Source organism: Aegilops tauschii, chromosome 2, assembly GCF_002575655.3.
Source record: "Aegilops tauschii subsp. strangulata cultivar AL8/78 chromosome 2, Aet v6.0, whole genome shotgun sequence".
In the NCBI taxonomy this organism is placed as follows: Eukaryota; Viridiplantae; Streptophyta; class Magnoliopsida; order Poales; family Poaceae; genus Aegilops; species Aegilops tauschii.
Window position 1 is genome coordinate 569,660,870 of NC_053036.3, and position 19,069 is coordinate 569,679,938.

The 19,069-nt window shown below is 43.8% G+C and overlaps 1 protein-coding gene across 2 annotated transcripts; it reads right to left on the minus strand.

The window, feature by feature from the left end:
• Positions 1-5,295: 5,295 nt before the first annotated feature.
• On the minus strand, positions 5,296-9,592 carry LOC141041784 (F-box protein At3g07870-like). Of its 2 annotated transcripts, none has more exons than XM_073509020.1 (7): positions 9,302-9,592; positions 9,120-9,181; positions 7,081-8,467; positions 6,876-6,995; positions 6,655-6,750; positions 6,508-6,567; positions 5,296-5,628 (listed from the first exon to the last, which is right to left on the minus strand). In XM_073509020.1, the coding sequence occupies exons 3-7, from the start codon at positions 8,404-8,406 to the stop codon at positions 5,554-5,556; spliced, it is 1,677 nt and encodes a 558-aa protein (XP_073365121.1). In that variant the 5' UTR covers positions 8,407-8,467; positions 9,120-9,181; positions 9,302-9,592; the 3' UTR covers positions 5,296-5,553. The 2 variants fall into 2 exon arrangements, with proteins under 2 accessions (XP_073365121.1, XP_073365122.1); XM_073509021.1 differs by having other exon boundaries at positions 9,263-9,592.
• Positions 9,593-19,069: the final 9,477 nt, after the last annotated feature.

Sequence of the window (19,069 nt, forward strand, 5' to 3'; positions counted from 1 at the left end):
TAACAACATATAGCTCATTGAACTAATATCCATTCAAGATTAATGTTTCAGAAAGTTCAATGATTGGCATGGCATGTACTAGAGATGTGGACACCTTAAAATGCTAAGGACACATATTGGCAAAAGCTCAAGACTCTACATTTTCATTTTAGTGATCCAAGATCACATTGAGTCCATATATAGGAAAATCCAATACTATTAAAAGGGGATGAGGTGTTTCTTAATGGCTTGCTTGCTCAAAATGCTTAATGATATGCTCCAAAGCCCTCAACCACTTTCTCATTTCCACATATGTCCTAAACCTAAAGTCAAACTCAACCCCACCGATTTGATCTATCCAGCGCCACCGAGTTCACTTGACATAGCCATAGCCAGAAACTCTAATCAGTTCAGTCTCACCGATAGGGATCTTGGTCTCACCGAGATGGGATTGCAAACTCTCTGTTTCCCTTCGTAACGTTTCGTTCTAACCGAGATGAGCGATCGATCCCACCGAGTTGGCAATGCAAACTCTCTGTTTCCTTTTCGTAACGTTTCGGCCTAATCGAAATGAGCGATCAGTCCCACCGAGTTTGCCAGACCAACTCTCTGTTTTCTTATTACCAAAATCGGTCTCACCGAGTTTGTGTAATCAGTCAAACCGAGATCAAGTTTTGCCCTAATCCTAGCACATCGGTCTCACCGAGTTGACCATGTCGGTCCCACCGAAAATCCTAACATTCACATTTTGAACCAAGTCGGTCTCACCGAGTTTCAATATTCGGTCCCACCGAGTTTTGTAAATTGTGTGTAATGGTTAGATTTTGTGTGGAGGCTATATATACCCCTCCACCCATTCTCCATTCGGAGAGAGAGCCATCAGAACGTGCCTACACTTCCACTACTCACTTTTTGAGAGTGAACCACCTACTCATGTGTTGAGACTAAGACATTCCAATCCAACCACAAGAATCTTGATCTCTAGCCTTCCCCAACTTGCTTTCCACTCAGATCATCTTTCCACCATATCCAAATCTGTGAGAGAGAGTTGTGTGTTGGGGAGAGTATCATTTAAAGCAGAAGAGCAAGGAGTTCATCATCAACACACCATCCATTATCTTTTGGAGAGTGGTGTCTCCTAGATTGGTTAGGTGTCACTTGGCAGCCTCCATCAAGATTGTGGAATTGAACCAAGGAGTTTGTAAGGGCAAGGAGATCGCCTACTTCGTGAAGATATACCCTAGTGAGGCAAGTCCTTCGTGGGCGACGGCCATGGTGGGATAGATAAGGTTGCTTCTTCGCGGACCCTTCATGGGTGGAGCCCTCCGTGGACTCGCGCAACCATTACCGTTTGTGGGTTGAAGTCTCCACCAACGTGGCCGGTCCATCAGCTTTCAGGTACCGGTTTTGGGAACCTTCTAGAGGTTTCCCAGCCAGTTTTAACGATTTTGGGAACCCTCCAGAAGGTTCCTGAACCGTTTTCTCTATTTCTCCTTTTTATTTCCATTTTCAATTTTATTTGTTCTGCTTTTTTATTTGTTCTGTCTTCTTTTCCTTTTTTTTGTTTCCTTTTTCTTTTCTATTTCCATTTCAAGTTAATTTATTTTCTTAACAAATTTCCGCAATTTAAACTGTTTGTATTTCTTAAAATTTGTTCATTTTTTCAGATTTTGTTTGTCTTCTCAAATTTTGTGCAGAAATTCCACAAATATTTTAGTATTTTAAAATTTGTTCACTTCATTTCCAAAAATGTACATAAATCCATAACAGTTTAAATTTTCTGAAAATGTTTGAATTTCTTAATTTTGTTCAAAATTCAGAAAATGTTCCTGTTTTCAAACATTGTTCACAAATTCAGAAAATGTCTGCGTTTCCAAAATTTGTTCGTAAATTCAGAAAATGTTATCGAAAATTTCATAAAGTGTTCGCATTTTTAGAAAAATGTTCCGGTTGACAAAATTTATTCACAAATTCAAAATTTCCGCGTTTTTGTAATTTGTTCACAAATTGAAAAAATGTTTGCGAGAATTACATAAAATCTACGTGATTTCAAAAAATTATTATTAATTTCAGAAAATGTCAGCATTTTCTCAATTTTGTTCCTGTTTTTAGAAAATGTTCGCATTTTGAAAAAGTTGTTCGTAATTTTGAAAAATGTTCTCGCTTTCAATTTTGTTCCTTCTTTTACAATAAATGTTTCAAATTCTAAGAAAAAATGTTCGAGTCTTTAAAGGTTCATTAGAAAATTTTGAAAATGTTCGGCTTTCTAAATATATTTACTTTTGTGAAAGGTAAACCACGTTTGAAATTTCAAAAAACTTCATTTTCTTTTGCCGCGTGTAGTTTATATTAACTGAGCTAGCATTTTTAGACAAGCTAGTAGTTGAACATAGTGGCTAGCGACGTGGTTCACTCAGTTTAGGTCGTGTGTTCAATTCCCCACTCGCACATTCTTGAGAATATTTTGCGGGCTGTTCTTTAAATTTTGGCGTAGCCTCAGTTTTTTTAATCACATTGCTACTTTTTTAGTAGAGTTAACTAGTCTTGCTAAGCACGCTCTAGGAGATTATAGTAACATCAAGACAATTTAAGAGATGCTCCTTCATCTTCAAAGACATGGCACCAATATTGAGGCACATAGTTTCACTAAGCACACTCTAGGGCTTTCGGTTGGACGCCATGTGTGTCAGAGGTATTTGTAGATGGACCAGCTATACACAACCACAGAGGCAGGCAATGGTATGATAGGTGCGGACAAGTACTGGCCTAGACAAGACTTTTGGAGGGCAAGTAAATGAACAAGGACCTTTTCCAGCGCGAGTAAATGGAAGAGTTGTTGCACGTTATCAAATGGTCTGTATTTTACCCTGATCACTGTCTTGTAAAACAAATTTAACCACCATTTCTCATACAAAAACACTATTTTGTAAAGGCAGCCTGCGCAAATGAACACAAAGTTCTTTTTATTCCTCAGCCCTCTTTTGTTCGTATTTGTGCTTAAGATTTTACGAAGCTTGTACAAAAATTACACAATTGCTCTCTTACCATCGGCGAAAATAACTACATATTCTATTGTACACAGTACACATGACACACTTGAGCAGTCCAACTACCGCGTTAACTGATTTTACCCGTAGATAATTGATCGACTGGGTCGTCCAAGCGTGCGATATATTTACTCGTGGTCCACTAGCCAGAATAATAAACTAGCCACCCACACACTGTAAAATTAGTCGCGGGTAGCTGCATGCTCGAGTGACCGGTCGCGTATCAGCCGGGACGTGCACCTCCTCGCCGCGCCCAAGAAACTGGGCTGATGGCCGGAGCCGCGCGCACCGTGAGTGGCCGTGGTCGTTGCCGACGGAGCAGCAGACGCGGCGGGTAGGTTGCCAAGGTTGGGTCGGCGCCAGTCGTCGCGTCTCGATGTTGACGGCCGCGCGTCCGCGTCGCCGCACCGTTGTGTAGCCATCCAGCTCGGACGCAATGTGCTGGGCGTGGCCGCCGAACGGAGGGCAAAGCAAGGGCTCCGTCAACGCGCGCGCGTGGTGGCTGTGTAGACTAGACTATTGGTCCACGCCATAGTTGGGCCGTGGTGTGGGGTGGGGAGCTGCACATCGTCCTGGATTACGCATGAGATGCGCTGCCAATCTCGTTGCGGTGGTGGGAGAAAGGAGGATGTAACAAAAGAAGTTCACATATCAGTCGGAATATTCGTTAGTACCGAGCTAGAAAAAATGATGGATACCACTGGTCCTAGGGTTCTTTGTAGTGTACATTTCCCACATCACAGGAACACTCATGAATTCAAACACGAAGGGTAGCATATCATCTTCCCACCTCATTCACAAGAGACAAAAATATTAGCCCTAATAGAGCATGCGAGCGACATGCAGATTCCGTGAGCAGAAGAGGAGGTAGAGGGGGTTATAACAGGAGTGGTCACCACACTAACTCCATCATAAGCGTGATGCTCTTGCTTGCGTTGTCTCACCATGGCCGCGGTTTATCTTCGGTAGCAAGGAAGGAACGAAGAAAATATGGTGGAAGAAAATATGGCCCAATGGTGGCATGATTAATGGGCTAATCTTTCAAATTAAGATTGGAGTTTCCGTTTTAGCATATTCGGATTTTTTTGGGCGGGAAACTGTCAATCTATTTATCTTCAATCATGGCAGTACAATGAATACCAAAAATAATAATAATTACATCCAGATTTATAGACCACCTAACGACGACTACACGCACTGAAGCGAGTCGAAGGCGCGCCGCCGTCATCGCCCCTCCCTTGCTGGAGCCGGGCACAACTTGTTGTAGTAGACAGTCCGGAAGTCGTCGTGCTAAGGTCCCATAGGACCAACGCCCCAGAACAGTAACCGCCGCCGATGAAGAGAAGTTTAGATCGGAAGGATCCAACCTGAAGACAGATGAACAAAGACGAACAAAGACCGGATCCAAGCGGATCCACCAAAGACAACCACCGACCAAATCCCGCGAGATCCGGCGGAGACACACCTCCACATGCCCTCCGACGATGCCAGACACACCATTGGGACAGGGGCTAGGCGGGGAGAACATTATTCCATCTTCAAGAAGCCGCCGCCGTCTAGTCTTTTTGAATAGAACACAAACCCTAACAAAACTTGAAGAATCACCTAAAAGCAGAGCCCTCCTGCCGGCAAAGGCCGGGATCCACCGCGCACCCATGACCCTAAGGCCACATGAGACGTGGAGATCGGCGCCGCCGCCAACGGGAGGCAGAAACCCTAGCCCCTTTTCTTGGAGGGGAGACAAAGGTAGGAGAGACGTACGTATGTATATTGGGATTACTCCTCTAAAAGAAGAGGAATTGTTGTTTGTTTCGCAGGGAGATTTATATGGTTTGGAAAACATTGTTGTTTGATATAAAACAAATGTGGTAAACTGTTCCATTACAGAGTGTAGATGGAGATTATCAAATCACCTGTTATGAAAAATGAGCTAAACATTCCTAAAGAATTAATATAAAGATTTGGTTGAACAACAACATGAGCGAGCTAATAAGAATGTCACGCTAAACTCTCAAGTCTTGGTATTGTTACCACCATTGTGATTTCGTGTAGAAATTCGCCTTGTTCGTGCATTTGTCCGAGCCTACATACTACAATAGTTAGTCCAAACTTCATACGCTTTTAACCAGGTTGATTCTACTTTTTCTCTATCCATGCACTAAGGAATGTTTACCTTTTTGAAGAAAATGTTTACTTCCAACCATGGATAAAATACACAAGGGTTTGCAACTTTTGCAGAATTTCTATCCATGTTCATAGTGGCTAGAGTTAGTTCGGATGAAAGGTCGGCACAACTTCATCACCATGCAAATTTTTAATGTCTTTAATCAACCAATATGGTAATCGGTTCACACACACTAAACATGTGTGATAAATATCATAAATTGTAAAGAAAGAGACATAACACATAGAAGGTAATGCGGAAATGTTTGTTTTACATGTGAAAGAGATAAATTAGGGTAAAGTAGCAAGAGTTTCAATCTGAACAACTATCTCATCAAGCTAAAAAGACGGTCATGATATGCTCTCAAGACTCAACTGTATCCTTGTCGTCACTGTGATTCTGGTATGAAATAGCATCATTTGAACTCGAAGGACCCACCTAAAACATGAGTAAAGATCAAAACCTTTTCCCATTAGGAATAAAAGTAATGAATAAATCCAAACAATTTCCTTTTTCTGAGAAAAAGAAGGCACACAACTAGGATGAATTCAACATGTCAAACTAACAAAAGAAGAGCAAATGTAAATTTTCAGATGAATGGTATCACTGACGTTTACAATCGATTCAGGTTTCCTTCTTTTAATATTCTTTGTTACGTAATACTATTTATGTTGCTTTATCTCATGTTTATATGTGTATAATATTGAGAAAATTGCATGAAAGCAACCCAACCTACTTGTAGTTCCATGCTCAACTAGTGCAACTATACTGAACTGTTCATCTTTCACAAAGCAAACCAACAATGTATAAGCAAGAAGTGAAGAAAGAACATGTTATTATTTAGTGATGAAATGCTAAACTAAGTAGCAATACCTATATTAGTGTAAGTTCTTAATTCACCCTATGAAAGTGTGAAGCTATAAATTAATATAAGAATCATGACATGTAGTGTTTTGCAACAATGCTATATTTAAAGTATTTACAATATTAAGTAGCTATTTCTCGTACGATGTTAAATAAATTGACTATTAACAACCTCAATAACAACACAACAAACTCAATATCTAGGCAACTTGCACATGTAGCATAAATAAAATAAGTACACACATGGGTGCATTTTTTGGTGAAACATAGTTTTACTTCAACAGAAGTAATTTATCTGTATAAATGAATTAGAAATAATTATTTTGTGTACATTTCAAGATAATATTATTTGCTTAAATGACTAATAGACTAGATTAGGAAAGTGGTAACAAGCACAAGGAAGCTAAATTGGAAATGAATAATAATAAAAGTTTGATCAAATGTAAAAATTACCTTATATTGTGTAGCAATCTCCGTCATACGAACGATCCACCCAATTTCCTTATTCATAGCCTATAGAAAAGTTAACTTTACTAATTTTCCATATAGGAACAATCATAACTAATTTGTCCAATAAAAGTAAACACACTATATATATACCTTGCAAATATCTCCATACTTCCTCATACGAGCAAGTAACTTTTCTCTGTCCCGCTTTTCCCCCACCAAATTAAGTCGTTGGGAGGATCTTGGATACTGAAGTGCCAAGAGATATGTTAAGTAACTAGTTAAACTCTTTTCTTTGCTCTTAAGATGGTTATGTATTGTTCAAACTAAAATGTGAAAAATGTATGTTAACTTCTATTTACGTAAAGAATTACCTTATTTGGAAAGACTGGAACGATTTGATCAATTTGCAGGCCTATTTGTTGTCGAATCACGTCATTTGATATACCTTCCAGATGATGTTTGAGTTGTATGCCAGATCGTTGTGAAAAGACCTATCAAATGGCAACTCAACAATTTTGTTAGATTTCCCAACATAATAAATTTTTATTAAGGTAAATTTCAATTAAGACAACATACAGTTATGTCATACTCCTTTTGATGAATGTGGCTCCACATCTCTTCTAGCTGAGAGAGCTCGTCCTCGCAAGGCTTCCACTTCTTAAATTTCCAAACTTCCCTCTTTTTTGGCTTACGCACAATGCCGCCTTTTTTGTATACATCTAAGCGTACAAGTGACTCCACATATATGTAGGATTGCATATTGTCCGGCTTGCCAGGGCTAAAATCTAAAACTGGGCTAAAGCCTGACAACCTCGTCATGTTTAATATCATAGGCTCGATATTCCCTTCATTCCCATGCAAATCATGAGAAAATAGCCTACTATCATTTCTTTGCATCAATAACTTATCCCCATAAGACAAATTTGGACCCGCGATGTAACCTGCTGTATGAATATTGTACTTCTGGCTCCAACTTTGCTCAACCTTGTTGTCAAGTGTCCAGATCTGCAACTTACCATAAATAACTTTGTGCCAGGTTTGAGCAGTTGCTATACATATTTTCCCATCTATCTCTCTGATCCAGTACCTACGGGGACCACCATAAACACTATTTTCAAGTACTGATGTTGGCAGTTCTATCCGTGCAAAAGCTTCTTCACCGAGATCAAAGCACATAACAACATGCTTCCAGTTAGTTGCCATATCATTAGTTAACCAATACATTGTTCCACCAACATTGATTAGTCCAGAGTTTTTGACGCAACTCAAGCTTAAGGCTTCTGGGGTTCTGATGTCTTTCCATTTCTCATCACCAAGCCTATAAACTTGAATGATGGTGAATTTGTCTCCATTATTGGGGCGGCCCTCAACATAGTCACCCAAGTGTGTAATTTTGTATTCTCTTGTCAAAGGGTGAAACCCAAAACTGTAGAACAAGAATTGGTCGCCACTCAAATTCTTTATAGGTTTCTCAAGATGCAGACATTCGCCAGTTGCAAGGTTAGCTATCTTGATTGTCAATGTCTTTGTGTATAAGCAAATAATCCCATTACAGGAACCACAGAGTAAATCATCAGGGTCAATGGTTAGCACTGCATATGTTGATTGTGACCAAGCTTTATCAATTAGAATAGCATCACTCGGGTAATGTTTTCCTGCAACATAATCTTGTTGGAAGAATATGAGGGAATAATGGGATGCATGCTTCAGGTGTGATGTGACAAAATTGGGATCCCGGATCAAGTTTTTCCAGCGCGTACAAACACCAATACACACCAATAAAGTGCTCACCGGAAGCCGAAAAAATATCCGCTCAATGAGCTCTCTCGGGAGACGGTTTATGGAATATTCCTCATTTCTTTCCTTCTTTGAACCAGCTTCCCCGGAATCCATAATAAGCATACTATAGCCCAATGAGACAATCTAACCGTAGAAATATTGCACAAGCATCCGTTGAGACAGTCTAACCACAGAAATATTGCACAAGCACACATTTTAGTAAAATGATGATGTGCACCCCTATATATTAGAACTAAAATAACTTGTGGTAAAAAATAAGAATCGGTTCTGAAATTTTGGCCGAAGATCATGACACTCCTACATCCAAGATCATGCTATTAGTTAATGAAATTATAAACAACCTAGCGTGACCTATATTAGTGTAAATTCTTAATTCACCATATTCAAGGGTGAAGCTATAAGTTAATATAGGAATCAAGACATTTAGTGTTTTACAACAATGCTAAGTTCAAAATATTTATGTATAACCTTGATGAAGTTTTTATTTCTCTTCCAATGTTAAATACCTGGACTGATAACTACGTAAGTAATTGACAACACAACAAAATCAATACCTAGGCAACATACACTTGTATGCAAATAACATAAGTATACACATGACCACAAATTAAAATATTGGGTGAAACATAGTTTTGTCGTAATGGAAGTCAGTTACCCATACAAATGAATAAAACATAATTAATTTGATTAAGTTTCAAAAAACATAATTAATTTGATTACATTTCAAGATAATTATTTAATCAATTGGATGAGATACTAGATTAGGCAAGTGTTAACAAGAACAAGCAAGCTAAAGTGGAAAGGAATAAAATTACCAGATCTTGTAGAGCAATCATCGTCATACTAAAGATCATCCCAATTGCTCCATATATATAGCCTGTAGGCAGGTTAAGTTTACTAATTAGACATCTAGAAACAACTCTAAATTATCTAGTTAGCAAATATAAACACAATATACCTCGCAAATATCTGCATCTTTCTTTGTATGAGAAGTTACCTTTTCTCTATCCCTCTTCCGCGCCACCAAATTAAGTCGCCAGAGATTATCTTGGATGCTAGAGTGTCAAGACTTATGTCGCCAAGGTACGGGTGGTTGCTTCGGCTATCTCTACCCAAGATGTGTAAGTCAGAAAAGGCACTCCGACAACAAGCCACAATTCGGTACTCAGAGAAGCAGCGTGAAGCAAGACTGTAGATCTTCGCTAATGGATGGCACGAATAGGCGATCTAGGAAACATGTGGAGCAGAGGTAGGGGTAAGAATGTGGTTCTCGTGGGCTCACGAGGGGGGGGGGGCTGTGGACGCGTGATGCAGCACTAGATTTGGGGGCGAGGAGGCGGCGGCGGCTAGGTCGGAAGGGGTGCGGGAGTGATCGATATATATATATATATATATATATATATATATATATATATATATATATATATATATATATATATATATATATATATATATATATATATATATATATATATATATATATATATGACTACGCTAGGGTTTTTTGTGGGCCTTCGGGCCAATCGGCTGGGGCGGCTAGCAATTTTGGGTCTATTTGGGTCGTAGCCCAAGCCCACACTACCTCAGATTTGGAATCTACTAGAGTACTAGCGTCTATTTGGATGGGCGCCAATTATTTGGTCTGCCGAGGCCCATGTGCTTTTCTAATTCATTTCATGCCCACAGTTTAGGTGAGAGGCTTGTGTCCGAATCCTAAGCAAAGTTTTATTTGAGAGCCTTTATAATTTAGTGATTCTTTCTTCTTATTCTTAAATGTTTAATATACCACCATCATAATATTTTCTGTTATTCAATATGCATTGGTGCTAAAAACATGGTCGGTTTCAGAGCTACCAATTCTTCCACACACACGCACACGCACATGGATTAGGAGAATTATAGTCATGGGTTATAGATTATAGAAGCAATGCATGTTTATTTCAGTAGTATTCATATATGGGTGTTGTGCTTATGTTTAAAGATTCATACTTCGACTTTAAGCATCAGGTAGATGATCTGACTCATTCTTACTAAAAGGTACACAAAATATACCATGTTGTGCGCAGATCTTCTCTCAATGTTTAACAATTATATTCTTATAAGTAGCATTCTATTATGGAAATACTTGTTGTTAATTGTTATCCGCTCATATGTAGATCTTTGAGAGGTTAGTTTACACCATCATGCACCATGTGCTATATTTAATAACGAATTTTATACTACTTTTAAGGTGACCATGCTAAAAGAATAATAGCTTATTATAGCATTTCTAAATTATGCTAATGTTGTTACCCCTTTGACAAGCTAAATATACCCACACACAAAAACTCGATGTAGATGTGTTATGGCCATGAAAGGAAATAACTATTAACTAACCTATCTTTATCCTCCATATCATCTAGCTTCTATTTGGTCAATCCCTTATCTCTACAACCTCTAAGCTCAATGGGTACTTGTGGCTGCTTCTTTTTTTATGGTGGTGTTCCCGCCTACCGATGAGTGATAACCTCTCACCCATTGAACTGCCGAAATTGAAAAGCAACATTTGTACATGCAAACGTCACATACACCATCCAAGAGTCACACATATACAAGGCTAAATAGACCATCATCAATGGTAAAAAAAGTCCGATAAGGTAAAAACAGCACAACAAGGCATGTGTCTGTGTCTGGTATATCTGTACGTGTGATGTGTAAGCTTACTATTTTTATTTAAGATAGTTACAAGATCAAATTATATAGAAGTCCTTATTCCACTTTACAAATGGCATGTGCATATATGGTGAGAAGATAAAAACCTACACACAGCGGGTGTTTGCCATACAGTGCCAAAAAGGCTTTCACCCGCTTTATAGATAAAGCATAACCATCGCACGATACAAAGTCCGGAGTTCAAAATAGGAAAGGTTGAAAAGAAAAAAAAACTACCAGAAAATAAGAAGGGGTACATGCTGGGGGACAGCAGCCCAAAATAAACAGTAAATCTGCATCATTAACTTGTAGGTCTATGTATCCAAGTATAGGAGAAGAATTCATGAGAGTGGCGTTTTGGCACAGGGGAGCGCGCGCTCCTGGTTTTAAAATGTGTTTTAAACATATTTTGAAATGTTAAAAAATTTCAAAGAAAAAGTTGGCGTGTACATCTTAATATTGTACATGCTCATAAAGTCGTTTCGTACAAAACCAACAATTTATGTGTCACGTGTGAAAAAAGACAAAATCTGGTGTTAAAAAATACTTTTCACAAGACATCCTTTTGTTTTTTTACACAAGCCACAAAAAAGTCGGTTTTCTCCGAAACTTGACGTGCACACATATAGTGTAAACATGTATGCACCAATTTTTTGTTTGTAAATTTTTTCAAACTTTGAATTTTTTTTTTGCATGCAGGAGCGCGCGCTTCCAGGAGCACCAACGGATTTCCGAAGAATTCATGTCTATCTATCTAGATCTCTATGCAGATTAAGGGCGTGTACACTTGTGCTATCTTTGAAGTGCCACGTAAGATAAATGTTGATGTGGAGGAAAGGGAAACTATAATAAAAGACTTGTCTTCTCTTGATTAAGAGATAGTCTCTCAACAAGAATGTATCTCATCACCTATTTAAGGATATCTATTTATTGTCTTCTCTTAATTATATGGCGGGCTTAAAATAAGACTACTTATCAACCACTGTATATGCCTTAACTGAGATAAGGTGCTTGTTGTTCCTAACTTACATGTCACTGTTTGTTTTCCAACTGCTTAGGTGGGGCTAATTACAGCAATGCTACACGCATGGACTGGCTTTTAAGTGATCAACAGACTGGGATACATGGCTGGTTTTGATTGGATGAAATTAAAGTGAGGGGCCCACCCCCACTGAAAATCAGGGGGGAGGGGGGAGATTTGTTAGGAAACAACCCGTAAAACCCTGTAAAATGCCCGTGTGTATAGAATTTTCGGGCTAATTACGGTAATCCGATAAAACATAATACCCCATGTCGGTGTCAAAACCAGCTGATCTCGGGTAGGGGGTCCTGAACTGTGCATGTGAGGATCGAAGGTAACAGGAGACAGGGGGCACGATGTTTACCCAGGTTCGGGCCCTCTTAATGGAGGTAATACCCTACTTCCTGCTTGATTGACTTTGATGAGTATAGGGGTTACAAGAGTTGATCTACCTCGAGATCGTAATGGCTAAACCCTGGATGTCTAGCCTATATGATTTAAGATAGCCTCTACGGACTAAACCCTCCGGTTTATATAGACACCGGAGGGGCCTAGGGTTGTACGGAGTTGGTTTAATAGAAAGGAAACTACACATACGGACGCCAAGCTTGCCATCCACGCAAAGGAGAGTCCCATCCGGACACGGGGGAAGGCCTTCTATCTTGTATCTTCACGGCCCATCAGTCCGACCCATGTCACATAGCCCGGATGCCCGGGGACCCCATAATCCAGGACTCCCTCAGTAGCCCCTGAACTAGGCTTCAATGACAACGTGTCCGGCGCGTAGATTGTCTTCGGCATTGCAAGGCGGGTTCCTCCTCCGAATACTTCAAAGCAGTTGAACAAGAGAACTATGTCCGGCTCTGTATAACCATTACAACCCTCAACCACAAAGGCACAATACATAACCAAAATAAGGTATGTCCACTCACGGTTTTTTCGGCGAAATGTTATGTCTGGCCTCTTTATTATTTTGAACCGTTTTCTGGCCTCCCGCTTCGCGTTTCGAGACACAACCTCCATTGACACGTCTTGTCAAAGCAGAGATCGTGTCCCCTTATTGCGGGATTCCCATCAATACGGGTTTGGGTAATCCAACCATGCCATTCACACGACCCTTTGGGAACATGCGAGTTTTAAGACTTGAGGGGGGCGCTTGATATTCACGGCCTATATAAACGGATAAAGATCCATCTTTTTACCCCACGCCTTCTTCTTCCTCAGCCTTCCCATCCTCGAGCTCTAGCGCCCAATTTCCAATCTTTCGCACCACCACCAACTTCTCCGGCCATGGACGAATCCGGTTCTCAAGGCAAGTGGATGGCCTCCTCCATGACGGAGGAGGACGTTAAGGAGCTCCGGGAGGCGAGGTACTAGACTGTGGAGATCACGCACAGGCTCCCTGCCCCGAAGCAGATCATCCCCACTTGGGAGCCCGGCGAAAGGGTGGTATTCATTCCCCACTTCCTTCGCGGACTGGGGTTTCCCCTTCACCCCTTTGTTCGCGGTCTCATGTTCTATTACGGGCTAGATTTTCACGATCTAGCCCCGAACTCCTTCCTCCATATCTCGGCGTTCATCATCGTGTGTGAGGCATTCCTCCGCATACCCCCACACTTCGGCCTGTGGCTCAAGGCCTTCAACGTGAAGCCGAAGGTGGTCGACGGGCAGCACGCGGTTGCGGCGGCGCCATGGTGAGGAAGCTCCGCAATGTTACCTGGCCCAAAGGGGCCTTTTTGGAGACCGTCAAGATATGGCAGCAGGAGTGGTTCTACATCACCGAACCCCGCGGCACCAAGTGGGCGGCCGCTCCTGCATTCAGATCCGGACCCCCGCCGCGGCTCGCATCGTGGACCAAAAAGGATCTGGACTGGGGTTCGTACAATGAGGTGTTGATGCTGCAAAAGCGCATCAAGAGTATCATAGAAAAGGACACCAGCCTTACTGACGTGATCCAGGTGATGCTCGTCTGCCGAACCCTTCCCTGCCAGCAACGGCCTCTCCGTATGTGGGAATTCAATCCGGAAGGACCACAGACCCTACAACAATCATTGGCACGACGCACAAAGAGATCTGGAAGCTGCACTTCAAGGCTCAAAAGTCATGGCCGAAGGCGTCCGAGGACACCGGCCTTGACTGCAATCATCCGGCCACCCCGGTAAGTGTTAAATTTCCGAACATAGCTTAGTTCATCAATCAAAGGAGTGCACTGAGAATTCCATCCTCTAAACAGGGCTAGACAAAGAAGGCGGAGCGGATCAGATGTCCAGCTCCACTGCCCAAAAACCTAGTTGATCCTCTACTAATGAGGATGCTGGTCCCGGCGCCATACCAGGCGCCGGTGAAGAAGGACAAGAAGAAGAAGAAGAGGCCGAAAGCGGCCTCCACCACAAAGGTACTTCGGACGCGATGTCCGAAGGGGCCGAGGCTCCCTCCTCCCATGAGGGAGATGAAGACGAAGAGGAGGAGGAAGAAGATGACCCTCCTCACAGGGGGAAGAAGAGGGCGGCCGGAGGCTGAGGCGTCCAAGAGGGGGAAGATATCCCTCTCGGATGGCTCGGATTCGGATGCCGAAGCCATCCCCAAGCGTCGCCCCAGGGCCAAGCCCCTAGCCGAATCGTAAGTATCTAAGGATTCTCTACACACATCCAATCTTTTACGAATCGTGGGAATCATATTAAATCATGCGCTACAGTCCGGCCCGCGATCTCCCCCCACTATCTTCATCTTCGGGGAACTCTCTGGCATCGGAGATGATGGAGAGCGAGACGCCTCCGCGAACCTCCCCGCCACCTATTGCGGATGACACCGAGGTGTTATCCCAAAGGACCTCTCCGGGCCACGGAGAGGCGCGGGGGACCGCCGAGACGGCGCTAGAGGGTAATGCCTCGGCTGCCGAGAACATGGGGGGCACAACCCTCATGGAGACTGATGACGGGGGCCCTAACCAGTCCGGCCCCCAGCCAGATGCCATTCCGGAGACCCAAATGGCTCCGGGATCGAATGAGCGACCCCCTTCGAAGGAGGGGGGAGCGCCTATTCCAATGGCGACCTCCTCTAATCTGGAGGCGCCAAACACTCTGTCGGACGCCCTACGAAGTGCGTCCGTTTTGGAAGAGCACTGTACCCTGATGGGTACGGTGGTTGAGAAGGTTTAGTCCGCAAAAAGCGGGCTGAACGAAGCCTTCACCAGCCTATTAACAGGCTTTGAGGTATGAGATGTAATGTCTTTAGCCGCTTTTCATATGAAAAATATGCCTGTGTATAGATAGTAGTCCCTGAGACTCTCTTCATCTTTTGGAAAAAAGGCCGAACAGAGGATCGATAATATTCGCAGGAGATAATGTACTTGTCTATTTTCAGAAACAGGCTTCATTGTTAGCGGCAACCGCCCATTCCGCCCATTCCGCCGAAGTATCCGAGCTCAAGCGGAAGCTAGGGCTGGCCGATGAGGATCTCGTCCGCATCAACAAGAGGTTTGATGAGGCGCAAGGTATGTTTTTGGAAAAAATGTTTACACATCTGAAGTAATATACCCATGCGGAGTCTAAGCTCCTGTGTTGCCCTGTTCATTATTGCAGGTAGTGCAGCCGCAGTCGAGACCCTGAAGGGCGACCTTGCCCGAGCCAAGGAGCAGGCACGGGTGAGCCAAGCGGCCGTAGATTTAAAGGCCAAGCAGGTTGCCCGCGGCCGCTATGAGGAGCGGGTGACCAAAGTAGAGCAAGAGCTCAAGGACGCTGCCAGCAAGTGCGAGTCCTTGGAAGAGGAGAATAAGGCCCAAGCGGCCGAGCTGACCAAGGCTCTCCAGGGGGCCAAGGAGGCGCGGACCGAGTCCCGTGCGGCGCGCGAGGAGATCAAGCAGGCCGAACAGATAGTGGCTGGTAAGCCCATTCTTTTACAGAGTAAATTCAGCAATCAGAAGTATGCCTTGCTCACTCGACTGTGGAGTGCTCCAGACGCCTTTGCGGATCTTCCGAAGAGTGTCGCCGACGCCGCGCAGTTCTTTCGGGCCCAGGAGGGGCACACGACGGAGAAGCTATTCTGGTCACAGTTCGCGACCCAGGAGCGCCCAGCGCTGTTGAACAACCAGATGACGCAGTGGGCCGAGCTGCATAGGATGTCCGGATTGGCCATGAGGGACGTCATAGTCCGGCTGTGGCCAACCGAACCCATTCCAAGTAGCTACTTCGGCCTGGTGCAGCGACTCATCGACGCGCTGCCCCGAATTGACGCGGTCAAGCAGTCGGCAAGCATAGAAGGTGCGCGGATGGCCTTCGCCCGTGTCAAGATGCATTGGGAAAAAATGAAGGCCGCTGTCGTGGCAGTTGAGGGCCCGCCAGAAGGCAAGGAACACCGCAAGCCGGAGCGCTATTTCGAAGACGTCCTAGAGGGTGCCCGTTTGATAGAGGGTCAATGCTCGAAGAATATCATGTTCGAGTAAATGTATCTGACCTGACCAGGCGTTGTGCCATGAACTAAAGCTTTGTAATATATTTGTGCCTTTTATCTTAAAGTATTTTTCCTCCTATGCGGCCGGTTTTATCCCTGAGAGTTTACCAGTCGTCGACTTCAGCCCCCACGTAGATACTACGGGGGTGTTCGGAATAGCACATGACCACACTTGACCCAACGTCTTGGTCCGTAAAGGAGGTGTCAGCGCGGCGAACCAAGCAATCAGACTATGCGGCTTTATCACCCTCACTTAGGCATAGGAGTTTGACAATGGGACTGTGAGATAGCCCCTGGTGCGTATGCGGCTATCCGAACTTGGATGCCTTATGCGCGTGACTGGAAGAGAGCCAGTCCTTCGTGTAATACGGGAGAAATCGCTAGAGATTTAGTAAGTCGCTGAATCGCTGACCAGCTCTCGCAGCATCATGACAGTCAGTTTTCGGCTTTCTCTACTGAGGTGCTTGACCGTGTGAACCAGAAGCACAATCGTAGTAGTTCTCCCTTTACTACCTTAGTCGAACAAATGGAACGTAAGGTAGTAACCACTGGAGCCGGTCAACCCAACTATTGACCAAAGACATGATTAGAAGCCGATGCATATAATGCAGTATTCTGGACGCCGAAGTCTACTCTGAGAGTGTTTGGACTTTCTGTTTTCAAAAATATATATGGCTAAATAGAGCCCCTGGTGATTTTAAATCGTGCCGAGATGTGTCTTTCAATCTGACGTAAAGAGGGGAATACAGATTATCTGGTAAACCAATACCGAATAAGGTTGGACAAAACTGTTTCCATTATAGTCTGACTGATACGTCAAAACGTGCTCTTACAGGGAATGCCACATCATCGAGGCTATTTTACATGCCAAGAATTTGAGAACAAGGGAAAAGCTCCATACAGGTCCTAAAAAAGGTGGTCTTGAAGATCCTTTGGACACCCCGCCGCACGTCTGCGCTGCTTTTCACCTTTGGTTTAGGATCCTTTAAGAGGATCAACGATCGTGTATATAGAAGGGGCCTGGTAAGGGGCCCTTTGTACAACCGACAAGTGATTTGGGTTTTAAAGAACCTGAAATATGAGAGAAAAGAGAAAAAAGAAGAAGGAGATTAAGGTCCGAATAGGGTCGAGCCGTATTGTGGACTTTGTCCTTAATGTGCCTCCATCCCTGCCCATGGTATTTTTAGTGCGTAGTTATGTACGTGCGGTACGTATGCCGCGATTAGGTGGGGGTTTTGACGGAGGCTGAATTGCTAATCAAGTTCTGGACGAACCGAACTGTCATTCTGAGGGGTAGATCGGACTCGTTTGACAGTGTCCGGGGGTTTGATGGCCGAAGAAGTATTCGGCTTGATAAGGCCACCCTGTACCTCGGCCGCGAGGGCCGCAATATGCTCCTCAGTACGGAGGGAGCGCTCCATGTTTCCATTGGCTGGTATGACGCCGCGTGGTCCGGACATCTTAAGCTTTAGATAAGCGTAGTGCGGGACTGCATTGAAACGGGCGAAAGCGGTTCGTCCGAGCAGTGCATGAAAGCCACTGCGGAAGGGGACGATGTCAAAGATCAAGTCTTCGCTTCAAAAATTATCCGGTGAGCCGAAGACTACTTCCAGCGTTATTGACCCTGTGCAGCAGGCCTCTATGTTGGGTATCACTCCTTTAAAGGTGGTTTTAGTGGGCTTGATTCTTGACGGATCAATACCCATTTTGCGGACAGTGTCCTGATAAAGCAGGTTAAGACTGCTGCCACCGTCCATAAGGACTCGCATGAGATGGAATCCGTCGATAATTGGATCGAGGACCAATGCTGCCGAACCTCCATGACGGATACTGGTCGGATGGTCTCTGCGATCAAAAGTGATCGGACAGGCTGACCATGGGTTGAATTTTGGAGCGACTAACTCTATGGCATAGACGTCCCTTAATGCGCGCTTGCGCTCCCGCTTAGGGATATGAGTAACGTAGATCATATTTACTGTTTTTTACCTCGGTGGGGGGGGGGGGTTTCTTTTGCCCCCTTGTGTTTGTTGGGCGAGGCTCATTGTCGTCCTCGCTGGGCGCCCTTTCCCCTTATGTTCGGTGTTTAGCTTATCGGCCTGTTTAAAGACCCAAGAATTTCTGTTGGTATGATTGGCAGGCTTGTCAGGGGTGCCATGAATCTGGCAAGGCCGATCGAGTATTCTGTCCAAACTGGATGGACCATCTTTGTTTCCTTTGAATGGCTTCTTCCACTGACCGGGTTTAGAGCCACTGAATCTGGCGTTGACCGTCGTATCTTCGGTATCTTCATTGTTGCTTCGACACTTGTGTTTGTTGCATGGTGGCCTACCGTTGCCGTCTCTGGCTTCGGAGGTGCTAGGGTCGCTGGTGATGTTGGTTCTGCGAGCTAGCCAGCTATCTTCTCCCGTGCAGAAGCGGGTCATGAGTGCAGTAGGAGCTGCCATGGACTTTGGTTTTTCTTGGCCGAGGTGTCGGGCGAGCCACTCATCCCGGGCGCTATGTTTGAAGGCCACAAGGGCTTCGGCATCCGGACAATCGACAATTTGGTTCTTTTTATTAAGAACCTGGTCCAGAGGTTCCGGGCTGACTCTCCCGGTTGCTGGA